General features: G+C 35.3%; 1 protein-coding gene across 3 annotated transcripts; it reads right to left on the bottom strand.

The window, feature by feature from the left end:
- stat4 (signal transducer and activator of transcription 4) lies at positions 1–23,985 on the bottom strand. 3 transcript variants are annotated; one of them, XM_048194371.1, is made up of 24 exons: positions 23,628–23,985; positions 22,677–22,811; positions 22,352–22,487; positions 17,134–17,232; positions 16,669–16,761; positions 16,484–16,562; positions 16,257–16,342; positions 15,858–16,009; positions 11,940–12,098; positions 11,690–11,782; positions 11,523–11,582; positions 9,764–9,784; positions 9,449–9,539; positions 8,921–8,962; positions 8,610–8,693; positions 5,846–5,944; positions 5,541–5,676; positions 5,321–5,373; positions 5,121–5,215; positions 4,583–4,719; positions 4,021–4,212; positions 1,086–1,131; positions 850–952; positions 1–379 (listed from the first exon to the last, which is right to left on the bottom strand). In XM_048194371.1, exons 2-24 carry the CDS (start codon positions 22,802–22,804, stop codon positions 365–367), a joined length of 2,199 nt encoding a protein of 732 aa, XP_048050328.1. In that variant the 5' UTR covers positions 22,805–22,811; positions 23,628–23,985; the 3' UTR covers positions 1–364. The 3 variants fall into 3 exon arrangements, with proteins under 3 accessions (XP_048050328.1, XP_048050327.1, XP_048050326.1); XM_048194370.1 differs by having other exon boundaries at positions 8,921–8,965; positions 23,765–23,985; XM_048194369.1 differs by having other exon boundaries at positions 8,921–8,965; positions 23,628–23,984.
- Between the last annotated feature and the right edge of the window lie 931 nt (positions 23,986–24,916).

Raw genomic sequence — 24,916 nt, 5'->3', positions numbered from 1 at the left:
AACCATAAAATTCTTTATTTAAAAAAAAAAAAATACAATAGCAACAACAAGCTTGTCATAATATATACATAAACTGTATAATGAGTATAATGTTAAGGCAGATTAATGTTTTGTCAAATGTGAATTTTACAGATACATGAGACCTTCAGCCAAATTACTAGAATTATGACATCTGAATTCATTTTCATATTGACAGTATTTTGGAATATACACTCTCTATGCAAATCAAAACAGAGAAGTTATGTTTTTTAGTGGCATATAGCCAGAAAAGTTAAGAATGGCAACAGAAACCAGAATAAACAGATGGAAAGCTTTGAACCCATCCAAAATCTTGGATCCGAGTGAAATGGGGTTGTTGGCTTTTCTACGGTGAACTCATCTGCAATATAAACAAGAAAAACGTGTCATGTTATTTTGTGATATTAGTTTGTTTGCCTTAAATGTATAGATGCTTAAACAGTTATGCTTTGCTTATTTGTGATTGCCCCAAATTATCAACAAAATATGGTTCTGAGCAAAAAGAAAGAAAAAAGAGGCATAAATATACACAGTTGGACCCAAAAGTCTGAAATAACTGAACTTAAACAAGGATATAAACAATTTTTTTTGAAAATTAATAATACACATTTAAGATTCTGCATTGTTGTAAGTCACTATTCAAATGTGTGACATTGATCATGTTAACTGTAATTTAATCAACCTTTCACTCTAATTGAAAAAAAAAAGTATTTTTAAATAGATTTAAATATTATTTTTTACTCTACGGTGTGTGTGTGTGTGTGTGTGTGTGTGTGTGTGTGTAAAACAGCATCATAGCAAGCTTTAAAATATGTTAAAAATGTTATTTACAGCGCTTTCAAACTCAAAGGGACTGAGGTGCTGGGTGATAATTTCAAACATTCCAGGAGACATTGGAGGTTCAGGAGAGGAACATGCATGTTGGACAGGACCACTGAGAAATGAGGAAATCAAAGAAAGTACAAAAATGAATAAATAAACATTAGAATCAATTCATGCAATCATGCAACACTGAGGCGACAAATTATAATATTAAATATTAATATAAAGGAAATTAAGATACTCACTTCCGACGGGAAATTGGAACTAACTGTGTCTGAATGTAAGGACAAACTGTAAAAGAAAAAACAAACAAACAGCATTTTAACATATGCTATTTCTAATCTGCCACTTTTCACAACTATTGCAAAAAATAGGGCTAGAGACTCTGAAACAAAAGGTCATTGAAAAGAGGTGCTTGACCTTAAGAAAATGTTGTCAACAATAGAATGGTCAATTAAATATTACACTGTGTGCAGAATTATTAGGCAAGTTGATTTTCTGATCATATTTTTTTTCTAAGCACATTTTACCAATTCCAATCCACATCAATCTTAATAACTACTATTAATATTGTTTTTAATCATTTATAAGTGATATATAATTGTTCATGAAGGCTGGAAATGAAAAATGCCTTATATTCAGGTGTGCAGAATTATTAGGCAGGTTTGCTTTTACAGGCAAAATGAGCCAAAAAAGAGATTTAACTCAGACTGAAAAGTCAAAAATTATTAAATACTCACAAGAAGGACGCAATACTAATGCAATACTAGAAATTGCAAAGTTAAAGCATGACCAATGGACAGCAAAATGCTCATTGGGTCAGCGGGGTCATACAAAAACAGGTGGAAAAGAAAAGACACATGTTAACTGCAAAAGAGTTAAGAATTAAGGTGAAGAATTAAGTGTGAAACCATCAGGAACCCTTTAGTCTCCACCGCCACCATTTTCCAGAACTGCAACCTACCTGGAGTCTTCAGAAGTGCAAGGTGCCAGGATCTCAGAGACTTAGGTTAGCTAAATAATCCTAAAAAATGACACTTGATAAGAATCACAAGCTGAAGTGTTGTGAAATACACATGAAGACTGGGTTTTTATAGGCTTTATAGACAGACAGCTTGAGAGTGACTCCTGAAGGACCAGCACCACATCCTCTTGTACCACCGTTTGAAGAATTTATCTTCCAGAATCTGTCAGTAAAGTGTGGGAGTTCACTTTTAGTCCCTCTCTAATCCTGAAATATCCGTCTTGCAGAGATGGACTAAAAATGATCTTCCAAAACTTACTACCAGATTCTGGAAGATAAATTCTTCAAACAGTGGTAAAAGAGGATGTGGTGCTGGTCCTTCAGGAGTCACTCTCAATCTGTCTGTCTATAAGGCCTATAAAAACCCAGTCTTCATGTATTTTATAACACTTCCGCTTGTGATTCTTATTAAAAGCGGGTCATTTTTTAGGATTCTTTAGCTAACCTAAGTCTCTGAGATCTTGACACCTTGCACTTCTGGAGACTCCAGGTAGGTTGCAGTTCTGGAAAATGGTGGCGCTGGAGACTAAAGGGTTCCTGATGGTTTCACACTTAATTCTTCACCTTAATTCTTAACTCTTTTGCAGTTAACATGTGTCTTTTCTTTTCCACCTGTTTTTGTATGACCCCGCTGACCCAATGAGCATTTTGCTGTCCATTGGTCATGCTTTAACTTTGCAATTTCTAGTATTGCATTAGTATTGCGTCCTTCTTGTGAGTATTTAATAATTTTTGACTTTTCAGTCTGAGTTAAATCTCTTTTTTGGCTCATTTTGCCTGTAAAAGCAAACCTGCCTAATAATTCTGCACACCTGAATATAAAGCGTTTTTCATTTCCAGCCTTCATGAACAATTATATATCACTTATAAATGATTAAAAACATTATTAATAGTAGTTATTAAGATTGATGTGGATTGAAATTGGTAAAATGTGCTTGGAAAAAAAATATGATCAGAAAGTCAGCTTGCCTAATAATTCTGCACACAGTGTATATGAGCTGATGATAATCAATGATATTCAAGTTTTTGAGACATGCATAAGTATAAAACTTTGATTTGTGTGACATTATTATTTTCTAACAAAATACATTAAGTAAACATTAACACAGAAACATTTTTTATGACATTAAACATAAGTAAAATGAAACACGCCAGTGGAAAATGTAGCCTGTCACTCAATATGCTAACATTTGTACTCATCTCTCCCATAAAATGAAGAAAAAGGTTTGTTTGATAATTTTTCTTACAAAAAGTTTGGAAACAGGGATGAATAGTTAGACATGATGAACAGAGTCAAAAACATTGAAAAAATTGTACCACAGATTTGAGTGTGTGAGAGAAAGAGTCACTTGTGTGTGTGAAGTGAGAGTTTGTTGTGGAAGGTTAATCTATGGCTGTATGATTTAACCAAAATGAAACCGAAATTGTGAAACATTTCAAAATGTGAATAATGGAGAAGCGCATCACTGTGTGATTAAAGCAGATCGATCGGTTTGCAGTAAATGCTGCTCCATCTCTACAAGCGCTGCGAGTTTAAATCAGTTATAATGTGTATTTGACAAGCCATACACGCCAAACATCTCTCCAAATGAGAAGCGTCTACAAACCTGTTGTCCAACAAAAGAACATTTAATGACGTTTTTAGTCCAAACTCACTTCATAACGTCAGTCGAGTGCTTGAAATAACTTCCATTCGTGATCTGATGTGGCTTCATCTCATAGAATGATGCAGAAATTATATTATTTTACTCTATACAGTAATAAAGGATATGTCGATCAGCATTGCATTATAAATATACTTTATTCTTATGAAAATACCTGAGATGTCAAGAAGAACACAAATAAACCATTATTGTCGCAATGTGTTTAGTGTCTTATATCTGGATTATGCTATATCTCAATATCTTTGTCGATTTAAGGGTTTTCCTGGAACGTCATGTTTTATGATAGTTAAGAAAGATGTACAGAGTCAAAAACATTGTAAAAATTTAGATAATGGAAAGAGATTTCCTGAGTTTGCAGCTCTTTCTTGGGTGTGTCACAACTGTACAGAATGTTTACATTTTTTGTAATGGAGAAACATTAACAGGGCTGTACACAAAATATGGGACACAGCGAAATATTATGAAGCAGATAAAGTTCACAAGATATCTGACCTTTGTTTTGCTGGCTATTGTAATGTTTTCCAAAAGCCTCGTCCTTCGGGATGTCGGGATAAAGGAACTTCAGAGGATTCTCTGGGACAACACCATCTGCAATGACCTTATAGTCCCGTATTATATCAGCAATGGGCAAGGCGTTGAGACGGTTTTTCGTGTAAGGCTCTACAGAGATGAACTTTGGGTCTCCTGTGGGCAGATTACATGTGTTTAAGGTTATTTCAATACATTTTACAATTAAGACAATACAATAAAGACAATGAAAATAAGGAAACTTGAAGTTTAGCTGTAAGACAAAAGGCATCTTCTAAATTTTGGAACAACTCCAAGGCTGGAATTTTCCCTCAGCAAATCCAAGTGAGGAAATTCCTGAACTTAAAAACCTCTAACCTGTGTTGACTTGCAAACAGAACAATTTTAACTATTAACTGCATGGAACTTGTCTTGTGATGCTGTCCTTGTTTTATAACTGGACACCTGTAACATCATGTCTTCTACGTTATAGATTGCACCGGTGAATATTCCTTCAAACATAATGATATATAGCAGAAAAACAAACCATTTTCATCCTGCTCCACCCAGGTGAAGGTGATTCCTCCAAGGTGACTTTCGCTAAAGCGTAGCAGGAATGTCCCTGGCTCCTTCTCCTTTAATAAGGCACGTTCCATCTCTTTACTCACAAATCCCATTATGTAACTGACAACCAAAAACAGCAGAATCCATTGAGAAGCAGAAGAAAGTTTTCGCAGAATGCCTTGCAAAGAGCAACATAATAATCCAGCATGGCAAATAAAACAACAGAACTCTCATTTATAAAATATACTGATAAATATATATTAAAATTGTTTACCCAATAGTTAATTTAAAAAAATGCTTGGTTGTTTCACCCCATGTTTGGGTCAAATATGGACAAACACAACAGTTGGGTTTAAAAAATTAAACCAGCGGTTGGATTTGACCATATTTGACCCAAACATAGGGTGAAACAACCAAGCATTTTTTAGAGTGTGGTATGCTTATTAAAACAACCGAGCTAATATGTGTTTATTATGGGTTTATGTCTATTTATCATGCCATAAAAAGATTAGGCCACTGACCCATCAATCCAAACAGGAAGTAAATGTTTCTTAATAAGGTCCAGGATAGAGTCTAGCCACAGCCAAAAACTAAATGATTTGCCATGGATGTTTTCCTGAGAGCAACAGAAAAAAACATTGGATTTATATTGTTGCACTTTTCATGATGCTCAAGTAAAATTTGTTAATAGCAAGAGAATATAATATTTATTCAATTTTACCTTCCAGAACTTGGACCAAGAAACCTGGCTGTCATTAAAAGAAGCGTGTTGACCTTCAGGAACAATTACAAAACACTGTTTAGATGAAGGCAAAAATACGTTCACAATAAAGCTGAAGGGAAAAAAAACACGAGGGAAAACGAAAGCAGCTGACAATGACATAAAATGTCCTATTATACTTTAATATCATAATAATCCAACATGTTTATAAAAAGCATACCCAGAAGTTTATCTCCCAGCATGTTAAGCTGCTCCTTGTTGAGTCCTCGGCCTGCAAAACTCGAGAACTGCCAACTGAGCACCTCTGAGAGTTGACTCCAACTTGCCCGCAAAGGGTTACTGAAGAACCCGAGGTTCTAAACATGTCAGAAAAGTTCAAATGTATGTCAAGCTTGCCACTGATTAAAACTATGACCTCTAGTTCTTATAGTCATTTAATACAATAGTGCTGCAAGCTATAGACAAGATACTATAAGTCTAGACATCCTTTCTTTTGCATCTGCATTGGAACATTGAGAAGCTCACCTTAGGGTCGTCAGTTAACAGGTTGTACCACATGACGGAGGCCCAGCCCCCTGGGAGCTGACTGACATTGGAGATGACCACCAGTGGCAGGGAGCAAGTCTGCACAGGAGAAAATATAAACCCAGTAAGGGTTTCATGGTTAATTACAAAAAAGCATGATATTAGTACACTAATTTGCCATGCAACAGAGACTATTGAGCTGTTCTGGTCAGAATTGTAAATTGTCATGTAATAATTACTAAATTATGTAATTTATAAATCTATATAAAAAACATTACTGACACAAATTTTTTTTTCTTTTGTGATCTGACAGCTTCACATAATAGAATGAGGCAGAAATTATATTATTTTATTCTATACGGTGATAACGGCTATGTCGATTAGCACTGCAATATAAATATACTTTATTCTTATGAAAAATACCCGAGAAGTCTAGAAGAACACAGATAAACCATTATATATTGGCACAATGTGCTTATTGTCTTTTAGGGCTGTCAAACGATTAATCGCGATTAATCGCATACAAAATAAAAGTTTGAGTTTGCATAATATATGTGTGAGTAATGTGTGTAAATAATATGTATATATATAAATACACACAAATTAATGTATATACTTAAGAGAAATATGTTATCTATGTACAAAAAAATGTATTTATATATAATATAAATTATATAAAAATATAAATAAATACATATACTTGTAAATATTTCTCAAATATATACATGGATGTGTTTGTATTTATATATACATAATAGTTACACACTGTACACCCACATATATTAGGCAAACTCAAACTTTTATTTTGTATACGATTAATCGTGATTAATCGTTTGACAGACCTATTGTCTTTATGCTTCATCAGTCAATACATCTCTCGCTACAGCTATATCTGGATGTCTTTGTCCATATAAAGGATTTTCCTGGAATTTCATACGTTTTATGATTTCTATTAGTCTCAGTTGTGGAATTTCTGTAAAAGGGCTCTGCAAGTATGAATGAAACAAAAATTATATTACATGTGTGTTCTCACTAATGCTCGCAGCTCACAACACCCTATTTTGGGTAAAAATAGGGAAAATAATACTTGAAGTAAACATATGCGAATCCATATGTTTTTCTCCAATGTAGAGAAGAGTACAGGATTTTTTTTTTCTCTCAGTGCATAATATTTTCTTACAAAAATTAAGAAATTGTCATCACAGATTAACCAAAACGGATGAATGTGATTAGTGATATTAGGCTATATAAACAAAATTGACTTAATGTTAAGCAAGAGGTGTTATGTTCCTGCAGTATGGCGTTTTCGGCAAATAAAGAAAATGTTTGTCTGAAAACATTTCTTGTTTGTGCGCCATGTATGGAACATTAACATCCTTTGTCAGTCACATGCCCGTTAAGTGATGAACTGCACTACTTGTTTCTTTTCAGAGAGGGTAACAGACATTTTATTTTTGTGCTACAATTGCGTGACCTGTGCTACAGAACCTTAAAGGGATAGTTCACCCAAAAATGAAAATTTATACTTCACTCATGAAGTATTATTTAGCTAATACTTCAATGAGTGCGAGACATCACTTTAGTTGTCAGAGCGCGATCAGACCTCACTAAACGAGTGCTGAACGCAGTTGGACATAGTGGTGTATTAGAGGTAAACAATGATATAAATACTGTTCGGTTTCTCACACAAACTGATCGTTTCGTGTCTTAGGACATCAATGTGTCGTCATGAGCTGCAGGGTTTAATTTGGATTTGTCTGTGCATGTTTTATTTACTCTTATAGTAGAAGTTCCCATCCACTAGCATTATTTGACTGACAGACGGCAACGGTTGGAGTTAAAAATCATCATTTGTGTTCTACTGAAGAAACAAAGTCACCTACATCTTGGATGCGCTGGGGGTAAGCAGATAAACATCAAATTTTCATTTTTGGGTGAACTATCACTTTAAACCTCTGTAGCATACACAGTATGTAAAGTATGTGTGTATATATATATATATATATATATATATATATATATAATACAAACAAAATTCATTTAACTTAATTACAAAATTTGAGTAACTGTATTCCATTACAGTTGAATTTTAAATAATATAACTTCAAAACTCTAAATAAAAAAAAATGAATAAAAATAAATAAAATTATTTACATCAAAAAAGTATTTTACCAAAAAGTGATTACTTTGAATTTTAATATAATTTATTTCATTTAAACGTTAATGTAAACTGTAATGGGCAATTAATGTAAACAGCAGTGATTCTGTGACTCTGACAGTCTGCAAAAGCAACTTAAACTACATTTCTGCTCATAAGTTTCATATAACTTTTTAATAATTAAAAAAAATAAGAGGGATCATAAAAATTGTAAAAATTTTAAAATGTGAAATACATTTAAAAAGTAATCTACCCAGCCCTGTACACACACACACACACACACACACACACACACTTGTATATGTGGTTTACGGGGACTCTCCATAGGCGTAATGGTTTTTATACTGTACAAACTGTATATTATATCCCCCTACACTACCCCTATACCTACCCATCACAGAAAACGGTCTGCATTTTTTTGAAATTAAAAAAAAAACACCATTTATTATGTTTTTTAAGCCATTTGGTTTTACGAGTACACAGGAAGTTTCCTCATAAACCATGTTTACGTTGTAATACCCATGTCATTATACACATTTGTGTCCTCATAAATCATGTATACAAGAACGCGCACACACACACACACACACACAGACTGCAGCACACCTCAAGATCAATATCCAGGCCCTGTAGCATCAGCATGGCCTCAAAGTTGAGAGAGTGTAACTCCTCTGTTACTGACAGGGGACCCTGTAAAAAAGAGACACAATAACATTACACTTCAGTGCAAAGATCAAGGATTTACTGTGCAAGGCTGCCCTCTTTTGGCACCATGACTAATAACATGACAAAAATACTAGCAGGTAACAAGACTCAAAACATTGCATAGGGCTTTTTACGATATAAAAATTGGCCACTGCAAGAGATACACCTATAAAGGCAGCAGCAGCTATTAGAAATAATACAGTCTTTCTTACCTCGTTTCCTTTTCCTCCGGTAGGACACTTTCTCTCTTTCAGCTGCTGCAGAACACAAAGACATCTTAATATATCTTCCCTCTTAAAGGCACAGTTCACCCAAAAATGAAATCGATATTTTTTTACCCACCCTCATGTTCATTTTCACACAGCTCATTTGGACAACAGTTTATAGTGACCACAGTTTTCAAGATCAAAAAGGATGAATAATAAAATGACTTGTGACCTATATTCCATGTCTTCTGACACCATCTGATAACTTTATGTGAGGAACAGAGCAAAACTGAAGTTATTCACTTTTTGGAGTTGTGGTCTCCTTGTATGCAATAAAAGCTTCAAAATTTCTACTTTTATGTTCCACGGAAAACAGCATCAGCATATGGGTTTGGAGCAACATGTGGGTGAGTAAATAATGACTAATTCATTTTCCTACCGTGGGTGAACTAATCATTTACACCCATTTAATAGAAAGTCTAATAATGAACCGTATTGCATTTGAATAATGTGCTAGAACTCAGAGTTAAGTACCAGATGCCTGAACTCTACAGAAAGGCAGCCAGTCGACTCCTCAACATCCATCACTTTGGTGTTGTTGGTGAGGATGAAGAACTGTCTGTTCCTATAAGGAAAAATCAGTAATGTTATTTATGATATTTTCTGTTTAGTCACGATTTCCCCTGTACTGTTAAATAGAGTAACCCACTACTGTATGTAGAATTGGTACAGAATTTAGTTTGTAAAGCACTGCTGTCCCCCTCCCCCCACACACAAAACTCATATTGAGATTTGGCCTGAATAAACAACAGGAAGTTGCTTCTTCTCTTTGAGGTTGAGTGCACTTACACTTTGCCTGGTGGAAGGTCTCTGCACACACAAATAGAAAAGAGTAGAAAAACATGGTCACGTTGGGCTAAACACACCTGTCATACAAACATCGCTTCGCATCACTTGTGAACATTAAAAAAATTATTTTGAAACAGACTTGAATGTAAATGTGTACAGAATGAGTATAGGTTATGATACTGATAATTAATGATTAAAGCAATTATCATAGTTGGGTTATTCATAGTATGCAGAACTTATTCATGTAATATATAATTCACATTTTTAAAAAGATGGAATTCATAATAGGGATTATTACATTTTTTTAGGAAAATTATTTTCAATAATTTCATTACTGGTACTTTGGTTTGATTGGATGTTACCATTTTTGTCATGTGCTGCATTAATGACTAAGAAACATTCCAGTTGCTTATATATATATATATATATATATATATATATATATATATATATATATATATATATATATATATATATGTGCATAATGAATTACTCTTCAACTAAAGGCATTTGAGATTTGACTTTGACAAGCCAGTTCAATGACAACATCCTCCAGGAAGTGACATCATGTGTGGTAGGAAAAAAACACCACAAATAATAGTAAATATTAAGATGAATTACATGGTGTTTTGTGACATTAGTTGCTTTATTCCACTCTAAAACATTCAATGCCAGCCAATAAAAATAACAGAAATCTGTATAATAATATCATTAGACTATATTAAAAAAAAAGTAAAAAAAAAAAAAAAGGGTTGACGCCCTCCTATAAGCTGAATGTCATCCCTCACTGAGCAATGACTAACTTTAGATTTCCATCTGTTATGTTCTATCCTGCTGAATTTCTTGCCATTGTGCAAGTTATCAAGGTATAATTAAGATTTAAGTGTCTGATCTTTACCAGATCATTTTTCTTTAAAGGGTTAGTTCACCCAAAAATGAAAAAAAAAAAAGTCATTTATTACTCACTCTCATGTCGTTCTACACCCGTAAGACCTTCGTTCATCTTCAGAACACTAACAAAGATATTGTTGAAATTCAGTAGATTTATGTTAATATTATAAAGCGACAAGAATACTTTTTGTGCGCCAAAAAAAACAAAATAACGACTTTTCAACAATATCTAGTGATGGGCCAATTTCAAAACACTGCTTTATGAAACTTCTGGGCTTTATGAATCTTTTGTTTCGAATGAGTGATTCGAATCTCCTATCAAACGGCTAAACTGCTGAAATCAAGTGACTTTGGCACTCCGATTCACTGATTCGATTCGTAAAGCTCTGAAGCAGTGTTTTGAAATCGGCCCACATAGATATTGTTGAAAAGTCTTTATTTTGTTTTTTTGGTGCACAAAAAGTAATTTTGTCGCTTTATAATATTACGATAGAACCACTGTACTCACATGAATGTTTCAAATATGTTTTTAGTACCTTTATGTATCTTGAGAGTTTGAATGGCTTTGCTCTCAATAGAGGCCTCACTGAGCTATCGGATTTTATCAAAAATATCTTAATTTGTGTTCTGAAGATGAATGAAGGCCTTACGGGTGTAGAACGAGATGAGGGTGAGTAATTAATGACATTATTTTCATTTTTGTGTGAACTAACCCTTTAAGACTTATTTACCCTTTTATAGAAATACTTCCTTATATTACAGCACAAGTATATTTATTTTTAATAAATGAATAACAAGAAAACGTATTGCATAATATGAATGACCCATGTTAACAAGACAAAATGTAGACATAATTCAGGAAACATACTTATCAAATGTCGTCTTGACTTTGAGTTGATAATCCACTTCAGGTAACTTAACCAGCAATCTAAACAGAAACAAAGTGAACTTAAATGAACAATATTTGTGTTTGACTAAAGGCAGTGAAATTAGACTTGTTTTCATGGAGAGTTTGGGGGAGGCTGTGGTTCATACCTGACCTTGGTGGTAAACTGCACCTGTGTTTTGATGATTAGAGGTTTTTGAGGGTGTGTAGGCATGCAGGGCTGCTTCTCCACCACAAAGGAGCTGCAAACATGTCCAAGAAAGATTATCCAGGCTTCCCGATCATCCAGCACAGCCTTTCTATTGTTCTCATTCATTGTGTTTATATGTCACTTTAATCTCCGAAGTGAATTGCTGTGCCTTACGTGTTAATAAATGTAATGCAATCCCTAAATTGTACCTTTTAATGAGGTGGTAGATGAGGTATTTGACTTGCTCTTCCATCTGAGGTCTCTGGAGAGGGATTGGATCACTTTCGTAAGTGACCTTCAGAATCAGCTCGCCCAGTTTGTCCAGCTGCCGTTTAATCTGGAACAGACTCTGGGCTGTCAGGGTAAACCTGTAAATGCGACATCACAAAAAAAATGAGGTTTGATTAAAAGTTTAACAAGACTAATCTTCTAGCAACCACAAAACACTGTATAGCATGCAACGTCAACTGGCGGCCCGCGGGCCAAATCCGGCCCGCCAGAGATTTCCATCCGGCCCCCAGAATAATACTGAATTCAGGAATAGCCTTGTAAGAGGAAAAAAGTTTAGGGCTGGTCCGAATACCATTTTTTGAGCTTCGAAGCTTCGGTAGTAATGAACATCGACTCTTCGGAGAGAGGGGCTGAACATATTTTTCTCTCTAATAAAGGCAGGAATCTGTGTCTGTATGTCCGTTTGCATTTTTATTATTTCGAGAACCGTTCATCCAATCGACTTCACAAGGCAGTGCAGTGTCGCATTTGGTGCAATATAGATGGACACGCGAGACGCGACACATTCAGAATTAATAAACTTTTAGTAAACTACAGTCAGAGCAGCGCGAGCGGGAAGCGGCGCACCTCATGCGGGCAGGGCTTATGCTCCGAGAACGGTCACTGCACTAGTGATATAAAACGCACACACACAGGTCTGTTAAATTAAGCAATACTTTTAAGGTAGTCTAATATTTTTCTGACTAACAAATTGGCACAGTAAGGGTAGATTTAAATAAAGAAAAACGAAATTTAAATAAAGAAAAAACGAAATTTAAATAAAGAAAAAACTAAATTTATATAAACAAAAACGAAATTTAAATAAAGAAAAAACGAAATTTAAATAAAGAAAAATGAAATTTAAATAAAGAAAAACGAAATTAAGTTAAATTAAAAACGAGATTAATTTAGATTGATAATAACGGGTAAAAATGCTAATACATTTTGTTTCTATTATTGTATTTTCCACAGTGTCAAAGCAACAAAACACAAGCTCAGACATGCACTTCGGTCCATACAAACTCCGCTGTTCTGAACACTCCCGTTGCTGGAACACGCGTCGGTTCTATTTCTAGCATGCACGCGTTTTCCGCGTGGCTCGAGCGCGCCTGAGACGCGTGCCTCAGTGTGCAAACTCCAACCTGTTAAATATGGGAGCCGAAATAAAAACGGACACGCCATGCAGCTGAGACGCTCACGCAGCCAGTGTGTCGCCGGCCTTATTCAAGGGGGAATGAGAATCGTTTCGCGGGGGATCCCAGGTGTGCAAAAAATAATAATAAAAAAATATTAGAATGTCAAATTTTCAAATCGAATACCAACCCACCGAACGAAGATTTGAATATTCGGGTCCGTTCCATATTTATTTATTTTTAAATCTAACGAAAAAAAAAACCCTTCTGAAAAGTAGCTTGTGCCATAGCCTGCCTTCAGTCAAGAATGACGATAAACGCGTTCTCTCATTGAACATCTTTTATTGTTTCACGTGCTCATTTTTTCACAAATGTCAAAACTTTCCTTGCCTGGGATTAGCGCACAATTGCGTGACAGTGATGGACAGCTTGACAGCCTCACAAATATGAAGCCTAAAATATCGCTATCGCCCCCTGGTGGCTTGCTGCAGTACAGGTAATATGTAAAAAATAAAATAAATTTGGAATTAGAATTAGTATATCAAATAATAACATATTAGGATACAATTCGAATTTTATTTATACCTTACAGTGTCTGCAGAGAAAAATTCTGGCCCTTGGACAAATATAGTTGATGACCCCTGCTGTATAGTATCAACACCCTTAAAAACCAGCCAAAATACTGTAATATTTCTTAATAGTATTAATGTTGAAAACAGCTGCTGCTTAACATTTTTGTGCAAACCATGCCACATTTTTTCAGGATAGAAATCTTTATTACATGTTATAAATGTCTTACTGCCACTTTTGATCAATTTAATGCATAATTGCTTAAGTATAAATTTCTTAAAACCAAAAAAATATTAGTGACCCAAACTTCCTACATGCTTTCAAACTCCAAAGCTCTTGCACAATTTCACTATCTGCTTGTCTTTTTAGCATGACAACATTTAAAGGGTTAGTTCACCCAAAAATGAAAATTCTATCATTTATTACTCACCCTCATGCCGTTCCACACCCGTAAGACCTTCGTTCATCTTCAGAACACAAATTAAGATATTTTAGTTAAAATCCGATGGCTCAGTGAGGCCTCCATAGGAAGCAATGTCATTTCCTCTCTCAAGATCCATAAAGGTTATTTAAATCGGTTCATGTGAGCACAGTGGTTCAATATTAATATTATAAAGCGACGAGAATATTTTCGGAGCGCCAAAAATAACAAAATAACGACTTATTTAGTGATGGCCGATTTCAAAACACTGCTTCATGAAGCATCGGAGCACAAGTGAATCAGTGTGTCGAATCATGATTCGGATCGCGTTTCAAACTGCCAACGGCTGAAATCACGTGACTTTGGCACTCCGAACAGCAGATTCGACACACTGATTCACTGTGCTCTGGGTGGGTAGGGTTGCACCAGCCGTTCGTAAGTTCTTTCTTAAATTGGAACGTAAAGTCCACACTAGTGGCTTAGTAACTACTAGCTAGTTTGTACTCTGTACTTTATTCGGTTGCACCATTTGTTCTTAAGGCAGAACGTAGCTAGTAGCTCGTAAGGTCTCCGTAAAGTAATGCGTAGTCGCATAATATGACGTTTACCCTCAGTGATCCTTCAAATACAGGAGCAGAAGTTGTTGAAATTCCGTGAATTTAAGTTTATCCTTCATTCTGACTTATTTTGCCTCACGTAGCTAACAGTAAAAATAAGTTCCCATTAAATATAATAGCCTTAATCATAAATGTTTTTATATGTAAATAACATTCAGAAACTATTTGAAACGAAATTAATAAGGGTCAATAAATAAATACTGAAACAACAACAACAACAAAAAAACATAAGAAATTACATTTATTGTTTATGACTGATTTTATTTGACATGCACAACACGGAGTGATAGGACCGATGCACACAGCGGCGCGCTGTTTAACGGGTTCGTGTTGAAGTGTCTAACAAAGTAATCTTTTCACATGATGTTCTCTCTCTTAAAATGTAAGAGAGTGTAAATGTCAGCAGCATCATGTGTAAAGAATGAAGTCTGTCAGGTAAAACAAGAGCTTATCGATGCAGTTCAGTCAGTCTGCTATTTTATTCCAACCGTTACTCCTGATAGGAGGCTTCCGTAAATATTTAGTTACGTAGAGTTACGCTTCAACTAAGTTTAATGGTGCAACACAAAAATATTTAGTAGTGCGTAAGTTGTAACTTAGTGCCCATTTACGTCAAAACTAGTCTACGTTGTAACTTGCGCACAGCTGGTGCAACTGGCCCCTGATGTTTTGAAATCGGCCATCACTAAATAAGTCGTTATTTTGTTATTTTTGGCGCTCCAAAAATATTCTCATCGCTTTATAATATTAATATTGAACCACTGTACTCACATGAACCGATTTAAAAAAATTTTTTGTTTTTAGTACCTTTATGGATCTTGAGAGAGGAAGTGTCCATTGCTCCCTATGGAGGCCTCACGGAGCCGTCGGATTTCAACTAAAGTATCTTAATTTGTGTTCTGAAGATGAACGAAGGTCTTAAGGGTGTGAAATGGCATGAGGGTAAGTAATAAATGACGGAATTTTCATTTTTGGGTGAAATAACCCTTTAAAACAATAATCTAACGTTACTTAACTAATAATATATTTAAACTAATCTATTAAACATCATAACTGCGATATTATATATATATATATTTTTTTTTATTATTTGTTTATATTTATATAGCGTTATACCAGTTCTGGAGCTGGTCCAGTCCTATCAGAACCGGTCCTCCGATGCAGGCGATCTGTTGCCTCCGTTTCCATTCCTTAAGTTCAGGGTTAAGCTGGGAGGAAATCAGGGCTTCGATTTCCTTTATAACATCTGCAATTTTTGACAAAATCTCCTGCAAATATGCAACAAAGAGCAAAAATCGTGGTTAACAATGACCAGCAAACACACAGTCACACAGTTGTGCAAAGACGTGTGAAAATCACTCAAAACCACCCGTCTGAGGCAGGAAGTTCCCAGGGTAGTTCAAAAGTGCCAATGTAAATAAACAAAACCTTTAAAAACCGAGAAGAAGAGGAAATGGTTGTGAAGTGAAACATAGAAAAGAGCTTAGAGTGATATCAGCCTACAGAAACACTTACCTTTCTCTTGAAATCCAGGCGGTTCAGTATTTCCTGAAGTGTAGTGACTTCTTGCTTCATGGACAGAGAGTTCCTCTCAACTGGATCTACAGGATTTGAGAGGATTTATTTCATAGACATATTTAAAAAAACATAACATATTATTTGCTATATTATATCATAAAAATGTAGGATGGAGACGTTTTTGGAACACATTCTGCAGTAATCGTGGTCATACGACGGCTCACCTCGAAGTTGGAGCGTTTTGTAGCGAAAGTCAAAATCGTCCTGCATGTCTTCAAGATACTTAACAGCCTGGTCCAGCATCTGATCATGTATGAATAACAGCACATGTCAGTGCATGCACTTTTTCATGTATTTAAACCCCTATGGCTGTGATGATAATAATAAACTGATACTAAACATGAATTACCTGAACGCTGCTTCTTATCACTGCCACTTTGTTGTCAAGAACTTTCTGCTTCTCCATAGCGGCTGAGTTTTGCATTGACTTCTCCAGTGGACCCTGCCATTGGAAATGGAAACATGGAAAACAGAAGATCAAAATGTACAGTGAGGTCCACATGGAAAATTTGGGACTCAAAATAATTTTAACCTGGAGAATATATAAAGGTTTAGGATACTGAAAAAACAAAGAAACATGACAATGTGGAATGACTAAGAAAAATCAAGGTTCTGCATTATATTAGGTCACAAATCAAATAAGTACATTTGTAATTTTGGCCATGTTAACTAGGTCAGTTGAAGCACCTTTTAGACCCCACTGCTTTAATATCATGTGAGTGCATTGCAAATCTTTGAAGCTTGGTTAACAACATAGTGGCATAGCGTATATGTGGTTTTGGCATGTTGTTTGTTGCGTCTGTGTTGGCAGTACCTGTTCCTGCATGCTGGCTGTGGATAAGATGCGTCTTTCTTCCCTCAGGCAGTTACAGATGACAGCAGCCATGTGAATAGGATTCGCCTTGTATTTCACCTGAATGAGTGATGCAACACCATTTACTGACTGATGTGAGACCAGGAATTCTTTTCACACTTCAACGTTCACTGGTAAAATGGTACTTTTTAATGTGAAAAGGATAATACAGTGGATGTCTGATCATGTTCTGCACTATGTGAGGAATGCAGGAGAATGTGGGACTCTGAGTGGGGAAAAAAGGAATAGAATCGCGATCCATTGAGGTTTTTTGCTGTTATGCAGATGTTTACAATCAATGGAAGTTTGAAAATGTGTTATTAATAAGATCTACAACATAATTTGCTAGTAATGTGAAATGCTGTCTTTTATATTTATCTTGAACTGTAACCCCTACACATTTGTATTTTTGTCTGTATGCTTACTTTTTTTCATTTGGGATCAATACATTAATACAAATAATATTTATACATTTTCTATGTAAAAAATATGTTGCATGCATGCATTGCATGATCTGTTTGATCTACAGTAATGCTTTTGTCAGTGTTGTTTTTAATATCCACACTGAAATGAAAGTACCTGCTTCTTTAAGCTGGAAATTAATGAAAAAAAAAGGTCTGACAGGTAATGCTCATCACTGTTTACAGGAATCATGTATGCATGAGGAATGTGACATTACAAGGAGTTTCCAAGTAATCTTGGAAAGTGAAAGTTAAAAAGAATAACCATTGATGTGCATGAAACAGATGAGGGATAAAATCTATTTAGTTTCCAATTAAGAAGTAGGTTTGATTTAGCAGGTTTGATGTCAATGACATTTAGTCACGAGATACAAAAGCAATGATGTTTAAAAGTAGGGTAGGCAATTTGTTTTATAAACACTTTTTGTTATACCGGTTGAAACACTCCCTTACCCTGCTTCCGCAGACATCACACGCCATCAGGGCGTTTCATGAGGCTATGCAGAGTTGTAGACAACAGTCACCAAGCACCAAAAACAAATAGCAGCCACCTTTTATAGTTCTTGCTGAACCAAAACAACAAGCTTATGCTGCATTCACGCCATGTCATAACAGGGCGAGACACCCCAGGTGAATAGAGTAAAAAAATTAACTAATAGATATCACCATACTACCCCAGGTGATTGATTACATTAAAAATTGAAAACATTTGTTGTATTACAAGTTTTCTAAAATGTAATGTTTAAATATGCAAATGAGGCATTATCTAATTAAATATGCGCTAATTTGCATACATTTCTAGAACAAAAATCGGAATATTGGATGACGTCAGGTTCACAGTTCTCATTTAATTTTTTGGACATTAAATTCAAAGGTTTTAACAGAGGGAATTTTGGATATCTCTTTTTATCTCTTTTTAAATCAGAAAATACTATCAACAGCCAGAATTTTTTTATTTTCACCATTTTTTAGGAATAAAATGTTGTATAAAATCAGGCAAATTATATATCAACAAATCCCTCTGTAAAAACCTTCAGAATATAGATAGAAATAAAACTGAAAAAAATAAAAAGTTTGGCGTATGTAAGAGATTTCTGACTGTAATTGAAATCTATAGATACAAGTAGATAAAGTGCTATAAAATATACACTTAAAAGTGTATTTTGGATGTTTTCTTTCCACCAGTCTGAAAAAACACTTTATGAAAAGCCAAAAAGTGCAAAATCTCAAAATTGACAGGTGCCTGAAAAAAACAGTGTTTTTGCCTGTAGTGTCTCCCCATAATAGATGGCAACCCGTGACATTCTACCTGGAGCTATTCAGGTCCTCAGATTTATGCGTTTCTATGTCAACACTATCAATGCCGATATGAATCTGCAGCAGTCAGGTGGTACAAATAAGAGTTCTATAAGTTGTTTACATTCATTGTTATTGTAATGTTATGCTCTTTGAGACATGAGGTCATTTAATTCTGTCTCTCGTGATGCTTTGCGAGTTCATGTCTTTTGGAGGAGGCATGGCTTCGGAGAGCTCTCTGAAGGGAGGGTGGGATCTTATGCTTTCAAAGTTAGCTACTGCTGGAAGTGCCTACCCTACTTTTAAAGGTGCCCTAGAACTTTTTTTTAAAGATGTAATATAAGTCTAAGGTGTCCCCTGAATGTGTCTGTTAAGTTTCAGCTCAAAATACCCCATAGATTTTTTTAATTCATTTTTTTAACTGCCTATTTTGGGGCATAATTATAAATGAGCCGATTCAGGGCTACTGGCCCTTTAATTCTCGTGCTCCACGCCCACGGAGTTCGCGCTTGCCTTGAACAGTGCATAAACAAAGTTTAAACAGCTAATATAACCCTCAAATGGATCTTTACAAAGTGTTCGTCATGCATGCGGCATGCATGCGTCGGATTATGTGAGTATTGTATACTGTTATATTGTTTATGTTTGATTCTGAATGAATTTGAGGCTGTGCTCCGTGGCTAACGGCTAATGCTACACTGTTGGAGAGATTTATAAAGAATGAAGTTGTGTTTATGCATTATACAGACTGCAAGTGTTTAATAATGAAAATAGCGACGGCTTTTGTCTCCGTGAATACAGTAAGAAATGATGGTAAATTTAACCACACTTAACAGTACATTAGCAACATGCTAACGAAACATTTAGAAAGACAATTTACAAACACCACTAAAAATATCATGATATCATGGATCATGTCAGTTATTATTGCTCCATCTGCCATTTTTCGCTATTGTTCTTGCTTGCTTACCTAGTCTGATGATTCACCTGTGCAGATCCAGACGTTTATACTGGCTGCCCTTGTCTAATGCCTTTCATAATGTTGGGAACATGGGGTGGCATATGCAAATATTGGGGGCGTATACCCCGACTGTTATGTAACAGAGATGTTGAGATTCGCCTGTTCTTCAGAGGTCTTTTAAACAAATGAGATTTATATAAGAAGGAGGAAACAATGGAGTTTGAGACTCACTGTATGTCATTTCCATGTACTGAACTCTTGTTATTTAACTATGCCAAGATAAATTACATTTTTCATTCGAGGGCACCTTTAATGTCATAATTAAAGGGATAGTTCACCCAAAAATGAAAATTTGATGTTTATCTGCTTACCCCCGGGGCATCCAAGATGTAGGTGACTTTGTTTCTTCAGTAGAACACAAATGATGATTTTTAACTCAAACCGTTGCCGTCTGTCAGTCTTATAATGCGTGTTGATGGTAACACAATATATAAGAGTCAAAAATATGCATAGACAAATCCAAATTTAACCCTGCGGTTCATGACGGCACATTTATGTCCGAAGACACGAAACGATCGGTTCGTGCGATAAACCGAACAGTATTTATATCGGTTTTTTTTACCTCTAATACACCACTATGTCCAACTGCATTCAGCACTCGGCTAGTGAGGTCTGAACGCACTCTGACAACTGAAGTGATGTCTCGCACTAATTGAAATATAAGCGCGAGAGATCACTTCCGTCATCAGAATGCGTTCAGACCTCACTAACCGAGTGCTGAACGCAGTTGGACATAGTGGTGTATTAGAGGTAAAAAAAAAAATTATATAAATACTGTTCGGTTTCTCGCACAAACCGATCGTTTCGTGTCTTAGGACATCAATGTGTCGTCACAAGCCGCAGGGTTTCATTTGGATTTGTCTGTGCATGTTTATTTTTACTCTTGTAGACGAAGTTCCCATTGACATGCATTATACGACTGACAGACCGCAATGGTTCAAGTTAAAAATCATTATTTGTGTTCTACTGAAGAAACAAAGTCACCAACATCTTGGATGCCCCGGGGGTAAGCAGATAAACATCAAATTTTCATTTTTGGGTGAACTATCCCTTTAACATCCAACCTAATGCAACACATCTAAATGCCCCATGCAAGCATATGACAGAGGGAAACAAATACTAGTGAAAATGAACTTGTTTTGGTCTGGTCAGCACAAAAATGGCTTTAGAAGAGTGCACTTAAATTTTTGAGTGAATTTTTCCTTGAAATACACACTTCACAGCTTCAAATTCATTCAGGGGTTTAAGTGACATTTATAAGATGGTATGGAAAATAAAAATCAACTGTCAAGTTCTTTTGAACTTTTCTGTTTTTAGACCAAAAAAAATTGAATTGTGGGCGTTTCATCTTTTTTCATGCAATATTGACAACGATTTTTCTAGAGGTTTTTCCAAAACAAACAACACATTCATTTTTGCAGCCTCCCTAAATGCAGACTATGTGAAAAAAAAAAAAAAAAAAAAAAAAAAAAATCTGTCTCCCCACGCTGTGCTCTGTCATTTTGTGTCTTGGGGCGGCAACACCAGCTACAGACAGATATGTAATTTTTTTAACCAAGCGAAACCCCTGACATTTGATCCTTGGGTGGAAGTTTCTTTGCATTTATCTACTGAGAAATCCCCACAGCACCCACTCATGAAAATACTGCATTATTGAAAGAAATGTCTTCGGCAGCCTGAAAACACATCGAGAGTTTGGTCAGTCAGCATTTGTCAGTGAATTTAGGTTCTTCAGCATCCTGTACACTAATTTTCTTGTTGCCTACCTATAATAGAAACAATTTCAAGACTTATGCGCACTATTGCAACTACAGCTAACACATCAAAACAGTATGTTATAGTAGTGTATATGTCAGCAATTGCTTACAGACTGCTGGTAAATATTGTTCCTTAGTAAATGTGGTAAACTCTATGCGAGGCAGGTGACCTCAGTGCTAAATATTGGTTAGGACTGTTTCCATTGAAGTCAATGAAAAGTTAACAGAAACCACACTCGAGTACACAAGCTTCCGTTGATACAACCGAACACAGAACTTAAGTTATTATTTATAATTAAGTGGAATCTCTGTTGTGATTCATAATTGAATTAGCTTGTTGACTATTACTGTAAATCTTAATATTGACCATTATAGATTATTTCCTGCTAAATGATCACATAGAAATTATGAGCATCCATTTGTGCATTTAAATAAACAGTCATAGGGTCGTTCACACTTTTCTTTCACTTCTCAGAGCGGGTGTGTAAAAATAGACAAGGAGGCATCACTCAACAAAACTATGCTTTTCATTTCAGACCACATTCATTCAAAGTTGCAAGAAAAATATTTTTTCATTAATGAAAATGATGATGCCCAGGGTTGTATCAGATGGGTGAACATAACAGAAGTCCCGTGTGCGTTACCTGTATTTGATGAAATATTCGTTTTAGGTTGTGCCTGTGAAGAAAGTTCTGCTCCTGAGAGCACTGCCTCTCCAGCTGAATGAGGAAGTTATTGAAGAGTACAGTAGCCATAGATTCATGGTTTGAAGCTGTTTCCCTGTGGCGATGAAGACAAAATTGCTTCAGGAGGATGCATTTATGCATGGGAATTGTGTTGCACACATATCGTTTGTATTATGAAATTCAGAATATTTTAGGGTGGGTGATCTGTGATCCTTTTGGAGTGGAAATTTAAATAAACATTGAAAATACTAATTCTGATCAATTCGTACAAGAAGCCACATACCAATCCTGGGTTTCAATCCAGTTGGCCAGCACCTGCCTCAGCTCCATTGGAAAGTTGTCATCATAAAAATAGTCCACCTGTTCGAGGAACTTAATATCCAGTTGCTGAATTTGTTTCCATTGACTCATAGTGGTGCTGGGAAGAAAAATAAAAGGATTGAATTTAATATTGATTTAGGCTTAAATAAATCTATGAATAAAAATATATTGTAATATATCAAATATAGGAAGACTATATTGTAATCATATCAAAGCAATGGTAACTATAACTAATACAACTCAACTAATTACAGGAGAAATTATAGGGGAGAAAGATAATCATCTGTTAAACCAATTAGAAATAATCTACAGGTGATGAAACCACTATCAATGACCGTCATCTAATCATATTTTTGCGGTGACAGTAGAGGAAGTATCTCAAATTGATTTGTGATGATTATGTTCATGAATGCTAAATGACAGAGCTGACATAATCAAAATTAGTTTGTGCATGTTATATATAAAATTTGCTCCCAATTTATGAATTAAATATTTCTTATATGTTCACTACTTGAAATTAAACGTTAAATCTAGAGAACAGTACTAGGGATTTCATGGACTGGACTTGCCTTGGATAAAAGTATATGATGTGGATATTAATATGAATATGATTTAAAACCTCATTGTGTTTCTATTACTCATTTTAGTATTGGGATAGGTAACAACGGCATTGTTCTGCTTGACAAATAATTTACACAGTTCGGGAATAAATTATATATTTTTAAACTATTTAATGTGTATTAGAGTATTATATTAAAGTTTACAACATGTAGTGCAAGATCTGTTATTTATTAACCAGCCTTTCCTATCTTTCAGCAATAGCTTTCATATATAAACAATATAAATATTACACACTTAATAAACTTATTTAACTTGAATTATTTGCATTAAAACCAATACTCCAAAGAATTACCTGTTGCTCTTACGAGAAAGACACTACTGGGAAGTTCACACAATGCACCTGGATGAACCTGATTGTTTTCAGACTAACCAGCAGCCACGCTTTAACCAGAAGAAGTTCCTCAAGAGTCTTGTCCACAGACTACAGACCTGATCCGGCGAGAGACGCTTTAGATGTTCCTAGAAGTCTGGAGATGGTTGTACGGTCCAGTTTCCACTCATGAATGGAGTCCTTTAGGGCACGAATGTCAGCTATCTTATCCAGTGATCATGACTGAACGGGTAAACAGGTGGGTTCTTCAAGGAAATGTTGAGCACTTCGCGAACACGGAAACGTCGTTGCAAAAAAAAAAAAAAAAAAACACAAGGGAAACTCCCCTACATGACAGCAAGTGTACTGGTAGGGTATTTTATATTGACGGCCCCAACCTGACTCACATCTTCAGGATGGTTGGTCCATGGTCCTGCACTGAAGAAAAAAAAAAAATTTTGTTCATTGAACTAATTAATTTAAGAAAACTTTGCCACGCAATTAGTTTCGGTCAATAAAATAAGAATGAAACTAGTTCACTGGAACAAACCATATTTGGCTGAGTCATATTAAGTTATATTCATAATTCTATCAGTCTGATATATTAGCATATTATGGCTGCCCGCAGCCTCGCCACTCTTCAACACAATGATAAAAACGAAATTCAAAAACATTACAGAAACCCCTCTTAAATGCCCAACATAACTGAACATTAAACACTAACATATCTTTCCCTTTACTGAAAAATAGAGGTTAATCTCTAAATTTATTCCCCTAATGCAGTCTATTACAAAGCATGCAAGAACAATTCATGTAAATTAGTCCCAACACATATGGATTAAAGGGATAGTTCACCCAAAAATGAAAATGATCCCATGATTTACTCATCCTCAAGCCATCCTAGGCAAATATGACTATCTTCTTTCAGACGAACACAATCGGAGAAATATTTAAAAATATCCTTAGTCCTGTTTATAATGGTTGTGAATGGGGGCCAAAAAAATGCATCCATCCATAAAAAAATTAATCCATACTCACTAAAAAATGTTGGGTTAAAAATAACCAAACAAGTAACCCAACTATAGGTTAACATAGCACCTTCCCAACTGTGGGTTATTTTTAACCCAATGATTGGGTTAAAAACCAGTTGGGTTATATCTAAAAATAATCCAACAATGAAAAAAATGACCAAATTTTAAGATAACCCAACACAGTGGTCCCAATATGTGTAACCCAGCAGTTGGGTTAAAAAAACAACCCAACGTTTTTTA

The sequence above is a fragment of the Megalobrama amblycephala genome, linkage group LG6, assembly GCF_018812025.1.
Source record: "Megalobrama amblycephala isolate DHTTF-2021 linkage group LG6, ASM1881202v1, whole genome shotgun sequence".
NCBI lineage: Eukaryota > Metazoa > Chordata > Actinopteri > Cypriniformes > Xenocyprididae > Megalobrama > Megalobrama amblycephala.
This window is presented reverse-complemented; position numbering and strand designations above follow the sequence as displayed.

Bases quoted from the DNA above. Each gene is read 5' to 3' on its own strand.
- stat4 (XM_048194370.1), bottom strand. From the start codon at position 22,804: ATGAGTCAATGGAAACAAATTCAGCAACTGGATATTAAGTTCCTCGAA. The intron at 16,762-17,133 runs GTACTGCCAACA...TTCCAATGGCAG, and splicing joins CAGCCAGCATGCAGGAACAG to GGTCCACTGGAGAAGTCAAT. The intron at 8,694-8,920 runs GTAAGAAAGACT...TCTTTTTTACAG, and splicing joins CCGGAGGAAAAGGAAACGAG to GGTCCCCTGTCAGTAACAGA.